This window comes from Pyricularia pennisetigena, chromosome 6 (genome assembly GCF_004337985.1).
Source record: "Pyricularia pennisetigena strain Br36 chromosome 6, whole genome shotgun sequence".
Classification (NCBI taxonomy): domain Eukaryota; kingdom Fungi; phylum Ascomycota; class Sordariomycetes; order Magnaporthales; family Pyriculariaceae; genus Pyricularia; species Pyricularia pennisetigena.
The window spans coordinates 1494917-1512077 of NC_043744.1; the positions used below are offsets into that span (position 1 = coordinate 1494917).

The window sequence follows — 17161 nt, forward strand, 5'->3', positions numbered from 1 at the left end:
TTTATTTTTCAGTCTACTAATACTCCTATAAATATACTGCTTAATTATATCCTGAGTCAAAATATTTACCAAGGATGCAGGCAAAAAAAAAACAACCCTTGTCACCGTGCATTTATTTGTCGATGTAACTTTCACAATGCGAATTAATTTTAGTGTACTTGAAAAATTCCCGACCCACAGCTACATTGTAACTTTTTTTACAGGTATTGCAATCGTTTTTTCTCGATACGTATTCATTTAGTTTCAGGCCTTATCCCTGAAGCTCAAAGCTTCATTTATTAAACCGTGGCTCAATTCGTGGTTTTGCAATGTATTTGTGAGTCCATCCAAAAAGAAAACGCGCTGGTTAAGGTTTGAGGACAATTTCTCGATTTTCGCCGTTTATAGCGGTAATTTCGACAATCAGGGGACTAACACTCCGTTATAATTAAACAAACAGAAATCGGAAAAAATAAACGGATTGCGTGTTGGATATAGCATTTAATATAGCTATTAGCGATTCAATTTTTACTTTTATATATACAATCGGGCGAGCGCAATACCCGTCGCCTTTAATCCGTTTATGGCGGTATTGCTTTTTCATAATTTTCTTTTTTTTTAAAAAACGTCAAAACTTTTGCACGTCAGGAGTGGTATATGTATATATGATACTATTAGCATCTTTGATATTTGCATTATGCTATATAAGCCGTGAGATCGTCGAATAGTCAATTTTTATATTTTCTTATAGTTGAATCTACAATTAAAACACCTCCATATTTTGATCACTTTTAGCGACAATAAAGCGAGGATTTCAGGGATCGGGTTTCATATATAAATCAACGCCTTTGTGGAACCGAGTTTTGAATAATGGGCTTTATTTATTTTTTGTGGAATAAGTCAAACATATTTTGTGGAATTTGTAATTTTTCATGAATAGTTTAAAAATATTTGCTACTTGTATCAACAAATAACACAGTTATTTAGTTTGTTTATAATATGTGGAAAGTCAACAAAATGATGTAAACATAGTAATAAAATATCTATCCAAAGCAATAAACCGAAATTTTTATGCAATTCTGACTAGCTGTAACTGGAGAGAGCGATTGTGCTATGGGTTGATCTACCCTTGTAGGAACCCAGGGTCGTTGGACCAAAGAAAAATTAGGCGACCACTTGGTTGTTCATGAATATTTTCCTGCTTAGGTATTCAGGATACATGTAGATAACTTGGTCTCCATATCTCACAGATGCAGCACTTGTTCCGTTGATTAAACAAAAAGCTTATGACCGAACATTTTGAAAACGCAACAGCAGAACCGCAGAGCGACATAGTCTCGAACCTAAACGCGAACATCACCGTCACTAAAAGCCTTCAAGGCCTCCAGGTAGCGCTCCATAAGCACCTCGGCATCTCCCTCCTGGTAGATGGACTTCTGCAGCTTGACCGTGATGAGCGGCTCCCTGGTCGGGTCGTCGCTCATCTCGAGCACGACGTCATACGGCGTCCGCTCGCGGCTGGCAATGACCTCGGTGATGCTAGCGGCGCCGATGACGCCCGACTCGGCCGCGCCCTGGCGGTAGTCGAACACGGCCTGGAACAGCGGCGCGCACGTCACCTCGGCGGGCGGGACGGCCAGCCCGAGCCGAGCGGTCAGCAGGTCGTGCGGCACGGCCGAGTGCGCCATGGCCTGCCGCACCGATTCCTTGGTCGCGTCGACGGTGGCGGCGAAGGCTGCCGACGGCGTCAGGCGCAGCGGCAGCAGGTTGGCAAAGTATCCCATGGTCGACAGGTCCGCCACCGACGACCGGTTCGTGTCCGCCAGGCCGACCGACACGGACTCCTGCGCGCCGAGCTCGGAGAGCAGCGTGGCGTAGGCGGCCAGGTAAAAGTTCATGGGCGTGGTGCGCAGCTTCTTGGTGCGCTCCTTGATTCGGTACGCCATGACGGGCGACAGGCGCGTCATGGCCGTGTGTTGGTCCCAGGCGACCGGGGAACGAGCGCTTCTGACTCCCGGCAGCGGGAGCAGCGACAGCGGCGCAGGCACGGGCGTGTACAGTGCCGTCCAGTAGGCGACGTCGGCGTCCATGCCGCCCGAGGCGAACGACTTGCGCTCTCTGATCGCAAAGTCGGTGTACTGCGGCGCGGGAGGCAGCGAGGCGCCGCCGTAAAGCTGCGCCAGCTCCGCGACCAAGTTCTCGGTCGTGGAGCCGTCGCCGGCCAGACGGTGGTAGGCAAAGACCAACAGGTGCGACGTCGGCGACCAGGTGAAGAGCGCGATCTTGAAGGTCTCACCGCCCGTCAGGTCGTAGGGTTCTTTCTGCAGGGCGGCGAGCGCGGCCTCCGCCTCGGCGCGGGACGCCACGGGCTGGGTGCGCAGGCCCCAGCTGGGCGCGGCGAGGACGTGCAGCAGCGGGCTTCCCTCGCCGTCGACGGTCTTGAACGCGGTGCGGAAGATCTCGTGCCTCTGGATGGCGGCGTCGACGGCGGCGGAGAGCTTGGCCGGGTCCAGAGTGCCCTCCATGACGACGCCGATGGTGTTGTGGGAGATGGTGACGTCGGCCAGGGCGAGCTGGCGCTTGTAGCTGTACTCCTGCACCAGCGACATGGGCGCGCGGCGCAGCACGCCGTCGAGAATCTTTTCGGCCTTTTCCGTCACGACCATGGGAGTCAGCGGCGTCATGGCACCCGACAAAGGGTCCTCTGACGAGGAGTCGGTCTCGGTTGGGGAGGCGGGACCCTGCGCATCTGCGACGAGAGGGATGGCGGCGGGCGGCAGGCGTGACGCGCCCTCGGCTGCGAGCTCCTCGATCGAGGCACCGGACAAGATACGTAGGATAGGGATCTCGACAAGAAGTTGTTTGGAGAACCTGTGATTATTATGTTGGTATTAGCTTTCGCTTTCCCCAATAAGAGTCGGATGTAGCCGGCGGGAAAATGGAGCACATACCAAGAAGCCACGGTGATAGCACCCAGCGAGTCGATGCCCTGATCAAGCAACGGCGCAGATGCGTTGACGCTTTCCTCGGGCGGAATGTGAAGCACGCCGCGCATTTTCTCGGACAGGGATTCTGCGTAAACCGCGATGGTCAGGTGCAGTCCAAGCAAGCATCAATAGAAAACATGGCGATACAACCACAAGGAAACAAGCAAACTTACCGCTGATGATAGCCTGAACCTCCTCCATGGTCGTGGCAGCAGCGACCATCTCCTTCACGCTCAGCCTGCTCCCACCAGCCTCCGCGACATCGCCTCTCTTCTCTGGCGTCTTGAGGTTGCCGAACCGCGGGTCGTTGTAGAACTTGATGGTTTCCTTGTGGCGGGACTCAAAGGCGGGGATGCCGCTACCAATTTCGATCTCGGACATGTCGATGACCGTCTTGGCGGAAACGCCGTCGACGCCGTCGACCTTGCGGCCCGAAACGACGGCCTCTGCAAACAGGCTCAAGAACTCAGCTTCACCGAGGGTGTCCACGTCGGACTTTTCCTGGAACTCGGCTTCTCTTGCGTTGCGAGTCAGATAGCCGATGCCCATGACCGCGCCGATGTGGATTGTAGAGGCCTGTTATTGTGTAGGGTTAGTTTTTCCGTTGGATCAAAACCATGACAGACAAAAAGAAAAAAAAAAAAAAAAGAAAAAGACTTACTGCAAGACCCTTGCTTCGCCTGTATTGTCCGAGTGACTGCAGGTATGCATTCGCTGCAGTGTAGTTGACCTGGCCTGGGTTTCCACCAAACAAAGCAGCACTGGAGAACATGACGAAAAAGTCCAGCGGGTTGTTCTCTGGGTCGTTGAACCGGTCGTGGAAGATCTTGGCCCCGGGAACCTTGGACTTGAGCACAACTTGCATGGTGTCCAGGTCCATGTTGTTGAGCAGTGCGTCTCTGAGCACCAGCGGCCCGTACGCGATACCTCCAACGGGTGGCAGTTTGTAATCGTCTTTCAGCTTAGCCAGGCCCGCGTCCACGGATTCGGCGCTTGATGCATCCCTATAAGATTGAGAAAAAAAGAAAAAAGAAATTGTTAGCTGTTGTCCGTATTACGCAAACGGGGTGGCTAGCGACAAAACTTACATGGAGAGAACGCTAATCTGCCCGCCCAGCCGGGTCATTTCCTTCAGCCACTCAGCTTCAGGGGTCTCGGGGTTTCGGCTGGAGAGAACCACGTGCCGCCCGCCGTGCTTGATGATCCAGCTCGCAATGCTGCGACCCATGGACTGCGACAGGCCGACCAGCAGGTACGTCTTGTTGTCCACAAACAGCCTGCTGTTATCCACAGGGCTGACCCGTGCCGGAACTTTGGGTGCGGCCTGCCAATCAACGACCGCGTCGAGGGTGCGGTTGACGACGTCGGTGGGACTGGTAGCGGTGCATGAGACGACGGGAGGCGCCGCGGCGATGCATCCGGCAACGAGCTGCAGCTGAGCCGCTTCCAGAGACTCGGTGAAGGCGGCGGTGCTGGCGGTGTCACGGGCGACGTAGTTGACGTCCCGGGCCGCGCAGCCGGTGATCTTGACGAGGCGCTGCCCCAGGGCGTTGGCAGTCGTGTCGGCAGACAGGTCGTACAGCGAGGCGATGCCGGCCGGGAGCTTCTCCTTCACTGCGCGGGTCGTATCCCACGGGTTGAGCAAGATGCTGCCGGGGACGGAAGAATCCGTACCGGCAAAGTGCACGGCCACCGACCTGGCCTCGGCGACCTGCCTGATGGCATCGACGCAGCTGCCCGGCGCCGCGTAGACCAGCACGGACGAGCCCTGCGGCGTGTCGACAATGGTCTGGGCGACGAGCCCCGCCACTGCTGACGACAGGGTCGCGGCGGAGGTGTCCTTTGCAGGGAATGTATGCTTGGCGGGTACGGTGACGATGGAAGCGTTGGATCCCGAGAGGGCGAGCACGGTTCCCTCGGCCGTCGTTCCGGTGACGACGTGGAAGTACCCCAGTCCACACACCCGGATCGCCTGGGCGGTCGAGTGGTGTACCTGCACCGTGACCTGCGTGCTGTCCAGGGCCACTCCGAGCGGGCGGGAGGTCTTGGCCGTGACCAGCTCCCTGTCGCGGAGCACGACGGGGACGGCAGTGACGTCAACATCTTCGAGTATAGGCCGGCGCGTCGAGTTCAGCCGGTTGTTCCTCGCCATGTCCTGCTTGATGCGCGGGATGTAAGGGCGGCCCTTGACGACGCAGATCTCGGGCTCGAGCGTCCAAAGCGAGTTCTCAGGGACGCCCTCCTCGAGTCGAAGGATCTGCTCCACGAGGAACCTGCAGTCCAGCTCGGCCAGGTTGTCCACGTCGAGCGACTGGAAATGCACGTCTGGGTTCTCAAGTCGCACCGTCCGCAGCGTTCCGATGCCCATGGCCTGGACGGGGTTTGTCACCCACGCGTCCTCGGTCAGCCAGAGCACAGAGGAGGAGGAGGAGTTGAAGAACAGCTGCTTGAGACCGGCCAGCTTGGCGTCGTTCAGGCCGTCAAAGACAGGAGCGTCGACTTCGGACAGGACCACATAGGTCGCCTTGGATTGCGACTTGGGCAAGCCGTCGAGGCTGGGCACGACGACGGGTGCACGGTGCGGCAGCAGCTCGCGGATCCGAGCGAGGATCGGGGCCGACTTGTCCCCGCCACCGACCACGACCAGCTCGGGGTGCTGTGGCTTGACGGGCGCGGAAAGCGGTGCGTCCAGACGTAGCTGCTCGGGGGTGATGGCGTGCGTGCTGAGGAGGGTGTTGGGGAACAGATGGGTCTCGCGGTCCGTGGTGATGCTGTCGATGCCGCTAAAGCCCGTCTTTTTGAAGATGGCGTCCCACTCCTCCCGCGTGGCGAAGGGGTCCAACGTCCGGCCTTCATCGTAACCAGCCCACCAGTCGGCAAACGACCCAAACAGGTACCCGACGCGCATGTGGTCCTTGTTGGTGGCCTCGCAGATGACTACGTGACCGCCGGGCTTGAGCAGCGTGCGCGCGTTGGCCATGGTCTCGGTCAGGCTGGGGGTGGCGTGCAGCACGGACGAAGCGACGATCAGGTCGTAGGCGTGCGTTCTGAAACCTTGTTCGGCAGGGGGTTTCGTGATGTCCAACTTGCGGAACTCCATGCGGTCGAGGAAAGGAGCAAACTTTTCCTTGGCCTTTTCGAAGAAGGCGGCAGATATGTCGGTGAAGGTGTAGCTGTTGAAGCCGAGTTCTGGGATGGCCAGGATGGACTTGGTGGCAGATCCGGTTCCAGCACCTGATGCATGTTAACTTGGTTAGAGTATTCCCGTACAGGGTGAATCGATTCAAGGGGAGGATGGAGGCAAAGCATTCGTACCAATTTCGAGAATGTCCATGTTCTGGAACCGGTGCCCAATTTGCTCAATCAAATGCTGTCCGTACTCCCATGTCGGACCACTGGTCAGGTAGCTCGTGTAGAATTCAGTCAACAAGCCGTTTTCATCCATCCAGATGAAGGGGTTCTTGTTCTCGCGGATCGTCGACAGGCAGTTTTCGCTGACCAGTTTGGCCAATCGCAAGTGAGGATGATACCAGTTCCTGTCGTGTGTTAGTTGTGTTGTTGTTGTTGTTGTTTTCAAACCTGAAAAAAAAAAAAAAAAAATGATCAACAAAGAAAGGAAAAATCTCCTCCGGACGACTTACTCCTCGAGAAGCTTGTCAATAACTTCCTCGGTATCCTCCTCCCACTCCGGCTTGTAAAAGAGGTGCTTGCCCTCGCGCGCAATCTTGACCACGTGTTCATGCCAGGCGATGTATCGCTGGTTGCCCAGGCTGGCGTTCTTGCGGTCCTCCTCGGTGCATTCGCCCAAGAACTTGCGCACAAAGTAGTAGACGCAGCGCTCGATGATGGGGATGACGTGCTTGTCCTGCTCGGTGGCCCAGAGCCTCTCGATGTCGAGGATCCTGTCCGCATCCAACGGACCCCAGACCGTCTTGGTGAAGGGCCGGTGCTCCTCGGCGCCCGAAGGCTGCGACAGCGGCTTGAGGAGCATGTCTTCGACCGTGTACAGGACGGCACCGCTGTCCTTGTCGAAGACCTCGATGTCGCCCGAGAGGAGATCGCCTCCATCGTACGTGTTCAAGGCGTTGTACCGCACGCCCTCGAGCCCGTCCAGCGTATCCGCACACACCTTGGGCACCAGCGCGATCCTCCCGACCCTTACCGGCACGTATATGGAGCGCAGGCGCTTGTCGCCGGGGGACGAGTAGGCGCCCATGACGGTCTGGAACGCCAGGTCCAAATTGGCCGGATGCAACACCATAGCATTCGGACCATCCACCAGCCGCGGGTGGGCCATTTGGCCAGAGGCCCGGGCCGTGCTGCGCGCCATGCTGTACACACAGCGGTAGTTGCCGCTGTAACTGTAGCCGACCGCGTCCAGCTCCTTGTAAAAGAGCTTGATGTCGACCGGGTTGGCATGGGGCGGCGATGGGCCCGGGGCGGGGAGAGAGACGGCATCGCCAAAGGTTATAACCATCTTGCCTTGGGCGGAGAGAGACAGGCTTGTCTCACGGGAAAGGCAAGATGCGATCCCGAACTCCACTTGAACCCGTTCGGCGGTGGTGGAGGTGACGTTTGCGGTGAGAGTCAACTCGGCCATGTCGTCGGCGTCGTCAAACGTGACCGCTTTGTCAATGGTCAAATCCAACATCTCCACCATCCCGACGGGCTTGTCCCCGGCGACATGAAGCGCACCCTCCATGGCGAGAATCACGTAGCCGGCAGCGGGGAACACGGCCTGGCCCTGCAGCTCGTGCCCCTGCATCCATTCGTGATCCCGCGGGCGGAAAAAGTTGCGCCATTGCAACCTGGTCGTTGTGCTGCTGGGCAACAACGTACCGAGTAGAAGATGCGGCCGAGGTCCATGCAGCGCCGCCTGCGTAGCCCGGGATTCGGACCAATACACCCGCGAATGGTCCCAACTGTAAGTCGGGAGACGTTTGGACACGTCGACGGGCTTGGTGCCGCGCACCTTCTCGACGAATTTCGCGCCATCGACGATACCCTGAGCGCCGAAGCGTTCCCACAGGTAGCCAAGGCACGTGCCGAACGCAGCGACGTCGTCCCCGCCTCGCTGCAGACATCCGGTGTAAGGGATGTCCTCGGCCCCGACCGCCGCGAGAGTGTTGGTCGCGGGGGCCTTGAGCGTCGGGTGCGGGCCAACCTCGATCGCGGCGTCGAGCTTGTTCTCGAGCCCGGCCTGCTCCAGCGCCTGGCAGAAAAGCACCGGCGACACCAGGTTGTCGGACCAGTACTGCGCCGTGACGTCTTCCAACGCCATGGTCGTCCCCTGACGCACGGAGGAGTACCATTTCACGCCGTTGCCCCTGCCGTCCGGCGTCGCACAGCCGCACTCTTCCAGGGCGGCCGTGTACGGTTCCGAACAGGGGAGCATGTGGTGGGAGTGGTAGGCCTTGTCGACGCGCAGCAGCCTCGCGAACTTGCCCTCGTCCTGCAGGATCTCGACGACTTCCTCGAGCGCGTCCACGTCGCCCGAGAGAGTCACGCTGTCCGGGGAGTTGCACGCGGCGATGCAAACCCTGCCCTGGAAATCCTCCAACTCGACCAGATCCCTGGCGTCATCCAAAGACATCCCCGCTGCCAACATGGCGCCGGCCTGGCCGGTCGGGCTGGACGCGTGGGTGCTGGTAAAGCCACGCAGGTAGGCGATGCGGATGGCCTGGGTGGCAGAGATGAAGCCCGCAGCGAACGCGCAGCCGATCTCGCCCGAGCTGTGGCCGACGATGGCGTCAAAGTTGATGCCGGCCGCCGCGAGCAGTTGCACCAGGACGATTTGCACGGCGGCGCAGAGCGGCTGGGAGTACGCCGCCAGCCGGACGTTTGACTCGTCTCCCTCCCGCATCAGCTGCTCCATCAGCGTCCAGCCGGGGCGGTACTGCTTCGGCAGCGTCTGCAGGCTGACGTCCAGCTCGGCCACGATGCGGGCCGCGAACGGTACACGCACGACCAGCTCCTTCATCATGGCGGGCCACTGGGCGCCCTGGCCGGTGAAGACGCCGAGGATGCGAGCGGTGGGGTTCTTTGGCGTGTAGTCGACCCCGATTTCCCCCTTGAGCGCCTCCTGTATGGCGCCGACGAGGGTGGTGAGGTCAGCTGCGGCGATGGCGTGACGCAGCGGGAGAACGGAGCGTTTTTGCAGCAGGGTGTAGGCTACGTCTGTAATGTTGAGTGATGGGTCTGCTTTCGCGAGGGACAGGAACTTCTCCAAGCTCAACTTTAGTGAACGTTTGGTGCGGGCAGAGAATACTAGCGGGAGGGCGTTGGCGGAGGTGGTGGTGGTGAGGGGTTTGAGTGTGATGGGCGGTTTGTATTCTTCCACAATGGCATGCGCGTTCGTTCCACCAAATCCTGTTGCTGTTCGTTAGCAGCTGATGCGAGCCCAAACAACGGAATAACACGACCGAAACTCACCAAAAGAATTCACACTCGCCCTCCTCGGCTGGCCCTCGGCAACAGCCGGCCACGGCGTCGCTTGCTGCGGCACTCTCAGGTGCTTTGTAAACGGCTCAACCCGCGGACTGAGATTCTCCAGGAGCATGTTGGGCGGCACGATGCCGTTCTGCACTGCAAGGCTGCATTTCAGCAGCCCAGCAATACCCGCCGTGCCCTCGGTATGTCCGATTACCGTCTTGATGGAACCGACGTACAAATCCTGCCCTTCCTCGCTGTTGGAGAAGAACGCTTTGGAAATGGCCTCTGCTTCTTGCGGATCACCAGCGGGCGTTCCAGTTCCTGTTTATTTCGTTTGGTAAGCGACTCGAACACTGTAATGATGAAATGATGAAAGCATGGAAGATTGATGGGGATTATATATATATATATATATATATGTATATATATATGTATATATACGTACCATGGGCCTCAAAGAACTGCGGCCGGCCTTCGGGCTTGTTCAGATCCAGCCCGGCCCGCGCATAGGTTGCCCTGATGAGTGATGCCTGCGCCACGTTGCTCGGCATGGTGATTCCGGTGGTGCGGCCGTCCTGGCCGACGCCTGTTTCACGGATCAGGGCCTCGATTGAATCACCATCCGCCAAGGCCTGGGAGAGGGTTTTGAGAACAACACACGCTATTCCCTCCTGCTTGCTGTTAGTCTTTCCGTCCTGGGGGAATAACTTGTAGGAGGAAACAAATTTGGTGGAGGAAAAAAAAAAAGAAAACATACTCCTCTTGCATATCCATCTGCTCCGGCATCCCACATGCGTGACCGTCCTGTAGGTGAAAGCATAGACAATTTGCTTTCCGTAATAAAATTTACTTGGTAATCGTCAGCCCCTTTCTAAATTTTCAGATAGATGCCTACTGTGATGTGCTCAACTTACATGGTGACAGCATCAAGTTCGCACCCGCCGCCACTGCGACCCTGCTTGTGCCGGACCGCAACTGCTGCACGGCGTGGTGGACTGCAACCAGCGACGAGCTGCAGGCCGTGTCGATGGTCATCTGCGTCCGTGTCAGCGCAAATCATCCCTATCACCCATCAGCAACGCACGAGGAAGCAACTCACACTAGGCCCATGCCAGTCAAAGAAGTAACTCAACCGATTGCTCGCGATGCTCGTCGCGGCACCAGTCGCCAAGTAGGTGGGGATGGCGTCGAGATCTCCGACCTTGGTGAGCTCGAAATCGTGCGTCATGATACCAACGTAGACTGCGGTGTCAGAACCCTTGAGCCCGCCCAGCGTTTGACCCGCCGCACACAGCGCGTCGTATGTGGCTTCCAGCAGCTGCCTCTGCTGCGGGTCCATGCTCTCGGCCTCGCCGGCCTGGACATTGAAGAACTGTGCATCGAACGTCTTGACGTTGTTCAAGAAATACCCTTGCCGTGCGTTGGTGCGCCCGTGATGACTGCCGTCCGCGTGGTGGAAGGCGTCGGCGTTGAAGCGGTCCTTGGGTATTTCTGTCTGAAGGTCACGCGGGCTCTTGAGGAAGTTCCAGAGGTCAGAGGGCGTGGACAGGTCACCTGGGAAGCGGCATGCGCTACCGATAATGGCGATGGGTTCTGGGGCCATTGTGATGTGAAAAAAAAAAAAAATGTTGCAGGTGAAGTGTCTGTCCGTTAACGAGTATGGAGAAGCTGTGATGGGTATCTTGAAAGAGTCTTGGCTGGCGATGATTCACCTCGCACCGCGATAAGAGTCCTACAGGCTTAGGCGAGGTATTCCCGCACCGGCGTGCATCATGGTTATAAATCACCCGGTCGAGGCCATGAGCCGACGGATGGCATCGCAAAGAGCTCGATCAACCATGCCAGGATGTGATTATCGTTCAAGATACCACATCCCAGTTTCGGCGTCTGGCCAACCCCGACTCCAACCATGGCCCACCGCACAACATATCAAACAAACTCTAACGGCACATAGTCAAGCAAGCCTCACCAACCACAATATTTTGGGGTCCCGCAGCGTATAGTCCCGAAGTATAACCCCTCGGACAAGAGCCAGCCGTCGAAATAAAGCTCAACTATACCCGGAACGCTGCGTCTCCCCCTGGTGCCATCCGCCCTGGCGGCAGTTGCGGTGGGGAGGGGGGCGTGCGTCATCCACAGACCCCTGAAGATTTACCCCTACTACAGTAGGTAGCACTGTCTGTGCCAATTTTTATCGGCCGAGAAAGGCCAGTACAGACTGTAACCTTTCTGAATCATGTCCTAGTCGATTTAGAAAAGGCGGGGGAGTGGGACCATGTGCAGAATCATTCTCCATATAATAAGAAGAAATAAGAGAAAAAAGAAAATGGCTCATATCCCAGCATAGCTCACCCGATTTGGAAAGCTGCTCGCACAGCCTACATATATCGATCGACGGAAATATCCACTGCTACTACGGTACTTGGGTACATAGTACGTAGACTAGCAGGGTAGAGGGAATCCCTTACAGTTGTGGAGAATATACTTTTCTGTGGTATTTTTCACGCCGATCGTATATACAAGCTCACTGGATAAATGCAGCGGAAAACACTTTGTTTTTGTTCATTTCCTATTACAGCAAGACTTGAAGTTATCAAACCCCGTTTGTGCCATCTCGTCTTGTATCAAACTGCCCAAGGGCAACACGGTGCGGGACCTGGTGGTCGTGCCGTGCTAGTCAGTGCATTGCTTGCGTGCTTTCTCTCTTTGCTTGATCGGGAACTAGTGCTGTGGGTCGGAATCCCCATCACTTGACCGCTCTTGATATTTGTCTCTAGCCTAAGGGCACTCACTGCAAGTCATGTCATGGCTCTTTCGCGCGCAGGTTGCTTGGGTCTTGGGTCGAGCCCCGTCAGTTGCATAAGAGGCTTGATGAAGGACTTGGTGAAGGACTTGGTTACGGAAGCTGGTTGATAACAAAAACTTGAAATGATCAAAACTTTGTCCCGTAAAGGTTTTCATTCTATATTTGGTAGAGATACTATACGCTGCCGTGGGTGGTAATCAGAAACCCAGCAGAAGTAGAAGTTTATTGTAGCATCAATGGCACCATCGGCGACATTGATCACCAACCCAGCCGAGACAGTCATAGTTGAACAAGGTCAAAACTCAAAAGCCCTAACCCATCAGGATCCCAATCTCGCTAGACTCCAAAAACTCCCAGTTCTTGTTGGCACCCGCCCGCAGAAACTCTATTGCTCTCTCCCGCCAGGCTGCAACCTCATCCTCGGTGCAGCCCCAAAGGCGCTCCGCTATGCGCATAAAGTAAACCAACATGACCCCAGTAAGCATCCCGGCCTTGATCTTGAACGCTTCGTCGATGATGCCGGCAGAGTGCAGTCTGTATGCCTGCAAAAATGCCGCAAGCATCCCGCGGTCTCCGTGCTTCGCCTCCAGGACCATGGCCTCGACCGCCCACATGGCCACGTCACCCACCGCCTCGCCAAACTGCGACAGCTCCCAGTCCACAATGTACAGATCCGGCTTGGGACCTCCCGCCGAGGACAGCAGGGTGTTCATCGGGCGGAAGTCCCACGCCGTCAACGTCCGGGCCGTCTGCACCCCGCGCAGCGCCGCCAGCACCGCCTCGCTTTCGGCAGGGTCCGGCAGTGCGGACTGCACGAGCTTGTCCAGAAACCCGCCGGGGTTGTAGAACCGACCGAGCTCCGGGTTGACGGGGTCGAAGCCGCCCGGGCCCTCGGCGACGCCGGCGGTCTGGAGGTTCCCCAGCCACTTGCCGACGCGCGCGCCAACGTCGGCGTAGTCCAGCTGCTGGTCCTGCGCAAACGCCTCGAGCAGATTGACGTCGCCGGCCCAGGACATGATGAAGCCGTTTTCCGTCTGCTGCAGCACCGTCGGCACGCGCACCGACGGCTCAGCTGCCGTCGCGGCGGCCACCACGGGCGAGTTGAGCGCGCGGACTTCGATGGCCAGACGGGCGGGCGAGACGGCGTCGTCGCTGTACTTGGGCGTTGAGTCGGCGCACTTGAGCACGGCCGGCGATGGCGCCGGGTGCAAGGGACTGTGGAAGCCGTCCAGCCGCCACAGGTAGCAAGACGTGCCGGCTGTGATGGGAGTTGCAGATTTGCAGGTTATTTTGTTTTCCGCCAAGTAGCTGTTGATGTCCCCCGCCCAGTGTTGGGGGTGTGATGGTGGGCTTGTTGTTGCGGGCATTGTAGTGTTCGGTGTGGAATATGTCTTTTTTTTTAAAGTTTGTTGCGTTAATTAAAGATATGCGTGTCATGAGCTGGCTTTGTCTTGGGAGAAACTATTGCCTATCAAGCCGTATTTATAAAGTTTGGGGACGGAGAGGGGAACGAGGTCAGTGGGGCGGGAGACACATATTTATATTCATGGCCCGGCCGCCCGAATGTAAGTCATGCTGCCTTGCCCAGCTCCTTGTTCACTGCCAACTCTCTCCCGTACACAAAATTTTCAGTATGGGCGCACGGACCATGCTGTTAACGTTTGCGCGGGACTTCCGCCTGTAGCCCTAACAGGCGCGCACACACGAAAAACTCTTCAACCTGTCGCCCTAAGCACCGTCACTACACGGAACGCCTTTCCTCGCAACACCCATGTATAATCGACAGATCTCCCCTTTGACGAGTTTTCCACTGATCGCGGTGAAGGAAGAGTCCGATCGGCGGCTCGGCGCGCCACCCGCATAGAGGCGCACAAGACAAGGCCCAATCTCGCGATGCGAGCCAGCGTGGCACAAAAAAAAAAAAAACTTTGCCAGCCGGAAAGGCAGGCGTCCTTCCCCGGAAGGCTAGACAATACGGTTTAAAAGAAAGGGAAATTAGGCTGAGAACCACCCGACGGTTCTTCGAATCGACAGGGCACCCTCTCACCCCCTCACACCTTCTGGGATTGCCTGCAGCGAGGAGGTAGTGCCGTTACGGGGGTTGGTTAGTTGTACGTGGACCGGAAGCACTGTGCCGGCGCGGCAGTCTCCAAAGGGTCCCGACAGCAAGACGTGGTCGGCCCATTGCTGGAGACGGCTTTGGGTAACGGGAAGCAAGAAACGTGGGCACGGCCTTGGTTCGCACCCTTGGTACACCCCGTGGACGGTGGGCCGTGGTGGAATAGTGTGACTGAGGCGCCCCATGCTTCTCACTCGCACTGGGAATCTGCGCCGGGTCTGGAGGACGGGAAGAACTCGATTGCATTCATGTCCACATTGTGGCGCTGGGCTAGCCCAGGAACCAACGGGGGACTAGGCTGTGGATGGACATGTACGGGGTGTCGCCGGCTTTTCGAAGCTTTCTACTCGCACTAGGGACGTACACCGGGGCAGATGATGTCGTCGGCATGTTAGGCGGAAGAGACGCTATTTTAGCCGGAGAGGACGGATGCGCGCGTCGGTCTATCAAGAGGCCTTTTTGTGGATGCGGTAGGCTTAAGGTGCAAACCTTGTATTTACGTGGCAGGCTGGGTATCCAGCGACTAGGAGGGCTCTAGCTGGCCTGTCCGTTAGAGGGTCTGGTCCAACCCTGTGACTATAGTTTACTGTAGGAAATGCAAGGGGCGGGAAAAAGGGGCAGTTCGGCTCCCTGGTGGACCGAAAACTGCCAGCGGCTCTGGTCCGAATTCCAGCGGGTTAAACGGAGCGCTGTAAATAGGGCAGACGCCTCTGCCGAGGAAAAAGCCTATACGAAAGGGGTGCGGGCCGCGAAGCGGGAGTACTGGAGGCACCGGATCGACCAACTGCGCGACGATAAGGATTTGTGGAACATGGTGGGCTGGCTGGGAGCCGGACCACGCCTCCGGTCCCCGCCGCTGGTTATTAACGGCGAGCAAGTGAGCGAGCCTTTAGCAAAAGCGGAAGCACTGCAACGGGAGGTGCTTGGCCGATTTTCGGCGGAGGATGACCTGCAGGGAGACCCCTTGGAGGCCTGGTCGCCGGACGAGGCTAAAATCCCTTGGGACACCCAGGTTAGTGCGGAAGAGGCGGAGCGCTCCTGCATTGGGGTTACGAGCACGTCCCCGGGCATCGACGGAATGACCGTCCGGCTACTAAAAGCCGGATGGGCTTCGTTGGCCGAGCCGGTGCGCAGGCTCTACCAACGTTGCCTGGAACTCGGACATTTCCCAGCGCCTTGGAAGAAGGCCGAAGTCGCGATGCTACCGAAAACGGGGAAGAAAGACCGGAGCAGCGTTCGATCCTGGCGGCCTATAGCCCTCCTCTCCTGCATCGGAAAAGGCCTCGAGAGGCTCGTTGCACGCCGGATAGCTTGGGCCATACACGACAACGGGCTCCTTAGCTGCACCCACGGCGGTGCCCTACCCAAACGATCGGCGACGGATCTGGTTTGTGCCCTCGCCCACGATATCGAGCAGGCTCTAGCTCGCGGGGAGGAAGTCACCCTTGTCGCATGCGACGTCCAAGGCGCCTTCGACGCCCTCCTCCATGGGCGATTGATACGGAAAATGCGGAGCCTCGGGTTTAGTAAAATGCTCCTCAGGTTCGTGATTAACTTTTTAAGCGGCCGCCAGGCCCGAGTCCGGCTGGAGGGTACGACCACGGGCTTTAGGCGGCTCGGGTGCGGCACCCCGCAAGGGTCTCCCCTTTCCCCGATCCTATATATGCTATATTTGGCGTATCTCGTCAAAAACGGTACGAAGTGGCGGTTGGCATATGCAGACGACGTGCTTACATGGAAATCGTCACCCTCGTTGGAGGAAAACGTACGTTGGCTGGAAGATAAACTCCGGGATATGCACGAAATTGCGGCGGAAGAGAAAATCCATTTTGCAGCGGAAAAGACAGAGGTGATCCATATCACTAAGAAAAGGCACGGTCGCAACCCGGAAATCCGGATTAATGGTAGAACGGTTACCCCGGTCCAACTACCGGGCGGTCGACGCGGACAAAGCGCCTCCGGGGCCGAGCGCTACCCGGGCATGCGTTGGCTTGGTTTTTGGTTCAGCCGACGGCTAGACGGGCGCCGCCACGTGGCCGAAAGGGCTGCCAAAGCAATGGCGGTCGCTGCTCACCTCAAAGGCTTTGGGGCAGTAAAATACGGACCGCCTGCGGCTGCACTTCGCAAGGCAGCGGTGGCATGCGTGGGTTCCTCGGCCACCTACGCAGCCGAGGCATGGTACAACCCAGCGCACAAACAAAGAGGACTCCTCAAAGCACTGAACAAACCGCTGGTTTTAGCGGCACGGGCAATCCTCCCGGCGTATAAAACCACCCCCTCGTCCACTGTTCTCAGGGACGCAGGATTACCCTCGGCCCGCGTCGCGCTGGCCTACACCCGCCTGAAATACGGCGCCCGACTAAGGCTCGCGGACAAGGGGCACCCCCTTGTCAGCCGCCTGCGTGAAACACCTCGTGCCCGCAACTCGGGCCATTCGGCCACAACCCTGCAAACGGCTGCACAACTTCTCCCGCGGATCCGGAGACTAGAGTTGCGCGCACCTCGCAATGCCCCGGATTCTCGCACTGACCCCACCGGAGGAGTCCCGAAAGAGGAAGCGGCCCGCCGCTTTATCGAATGGCTGGACATGGTATCACCTGACGATATCGTGGTATATACGGATGGTTCGGAAAAACACGAAAACAACTGCGTCCAAATAGGGTACGGATGGGCCGCTTTTAGGGCGGGCCTGGAATTTGCCGCAGGCTCCGCATCTATTACGCCGGAAAGCCACGTTTTCGACGCCGAGGCGATTGGCGCCCTAAAAGGGCTACAGGCGGCAGCCAAGGCCCAGCCAGGCGCCCGGATCTGGATTTGTGTGGACAGCACCTCGGTTAT

The 17161-nt window shown here is 57.4% G+C and overlaps 2 protein-coding genes across 2 annotated transcripts; both read right to left on the minus strand.

Annotated features, from left to right (window-relative positions):
* Positions 1-1322: 1322 nt before the first annotated feature.
* PpBr36_04254 (uncharacterized protein) lies at positions 1323-11001 on the minus strand (the record flags this gene model as incomplete). Its single annotated transcript, XM_029891417.1, has 12 exons — positions 1323-2850; positions 2931-3051; positions 3140-3542; positions 3628-3970; positions 4055-6200; positions 6282-6502; positions 6608-9335; positions 9399-9719; positions 9844-10069; positions 10156-10247; positions 10313-10433; positions 10498-11001. 12 exons carry the CDS (start codon positions 10999-11001, stop codon positions 1323-1325), a joined length of 8754 nt encoding a protein of 2917 aa, XP_029750105.1.
* Positions 11002-12515: 1514 nt separating this feature from the next.
* Positions 12516-13571, minus strand: PpBr36_04255 (uncharacterized protein; the record flags this gene model as incomplete). The annotated part of the gene is made up of 1 exon (XM_029891418.1): positions 12516-13571. One exon carries the CDS (start codon positions 13569-13571, stop codon positions 12516-12518), a length of 1056 nt encoding a protein of 351 aa, XP_029750104.1.
* Positions 13572-17161: the final 3590 nt, after the last annotated feature.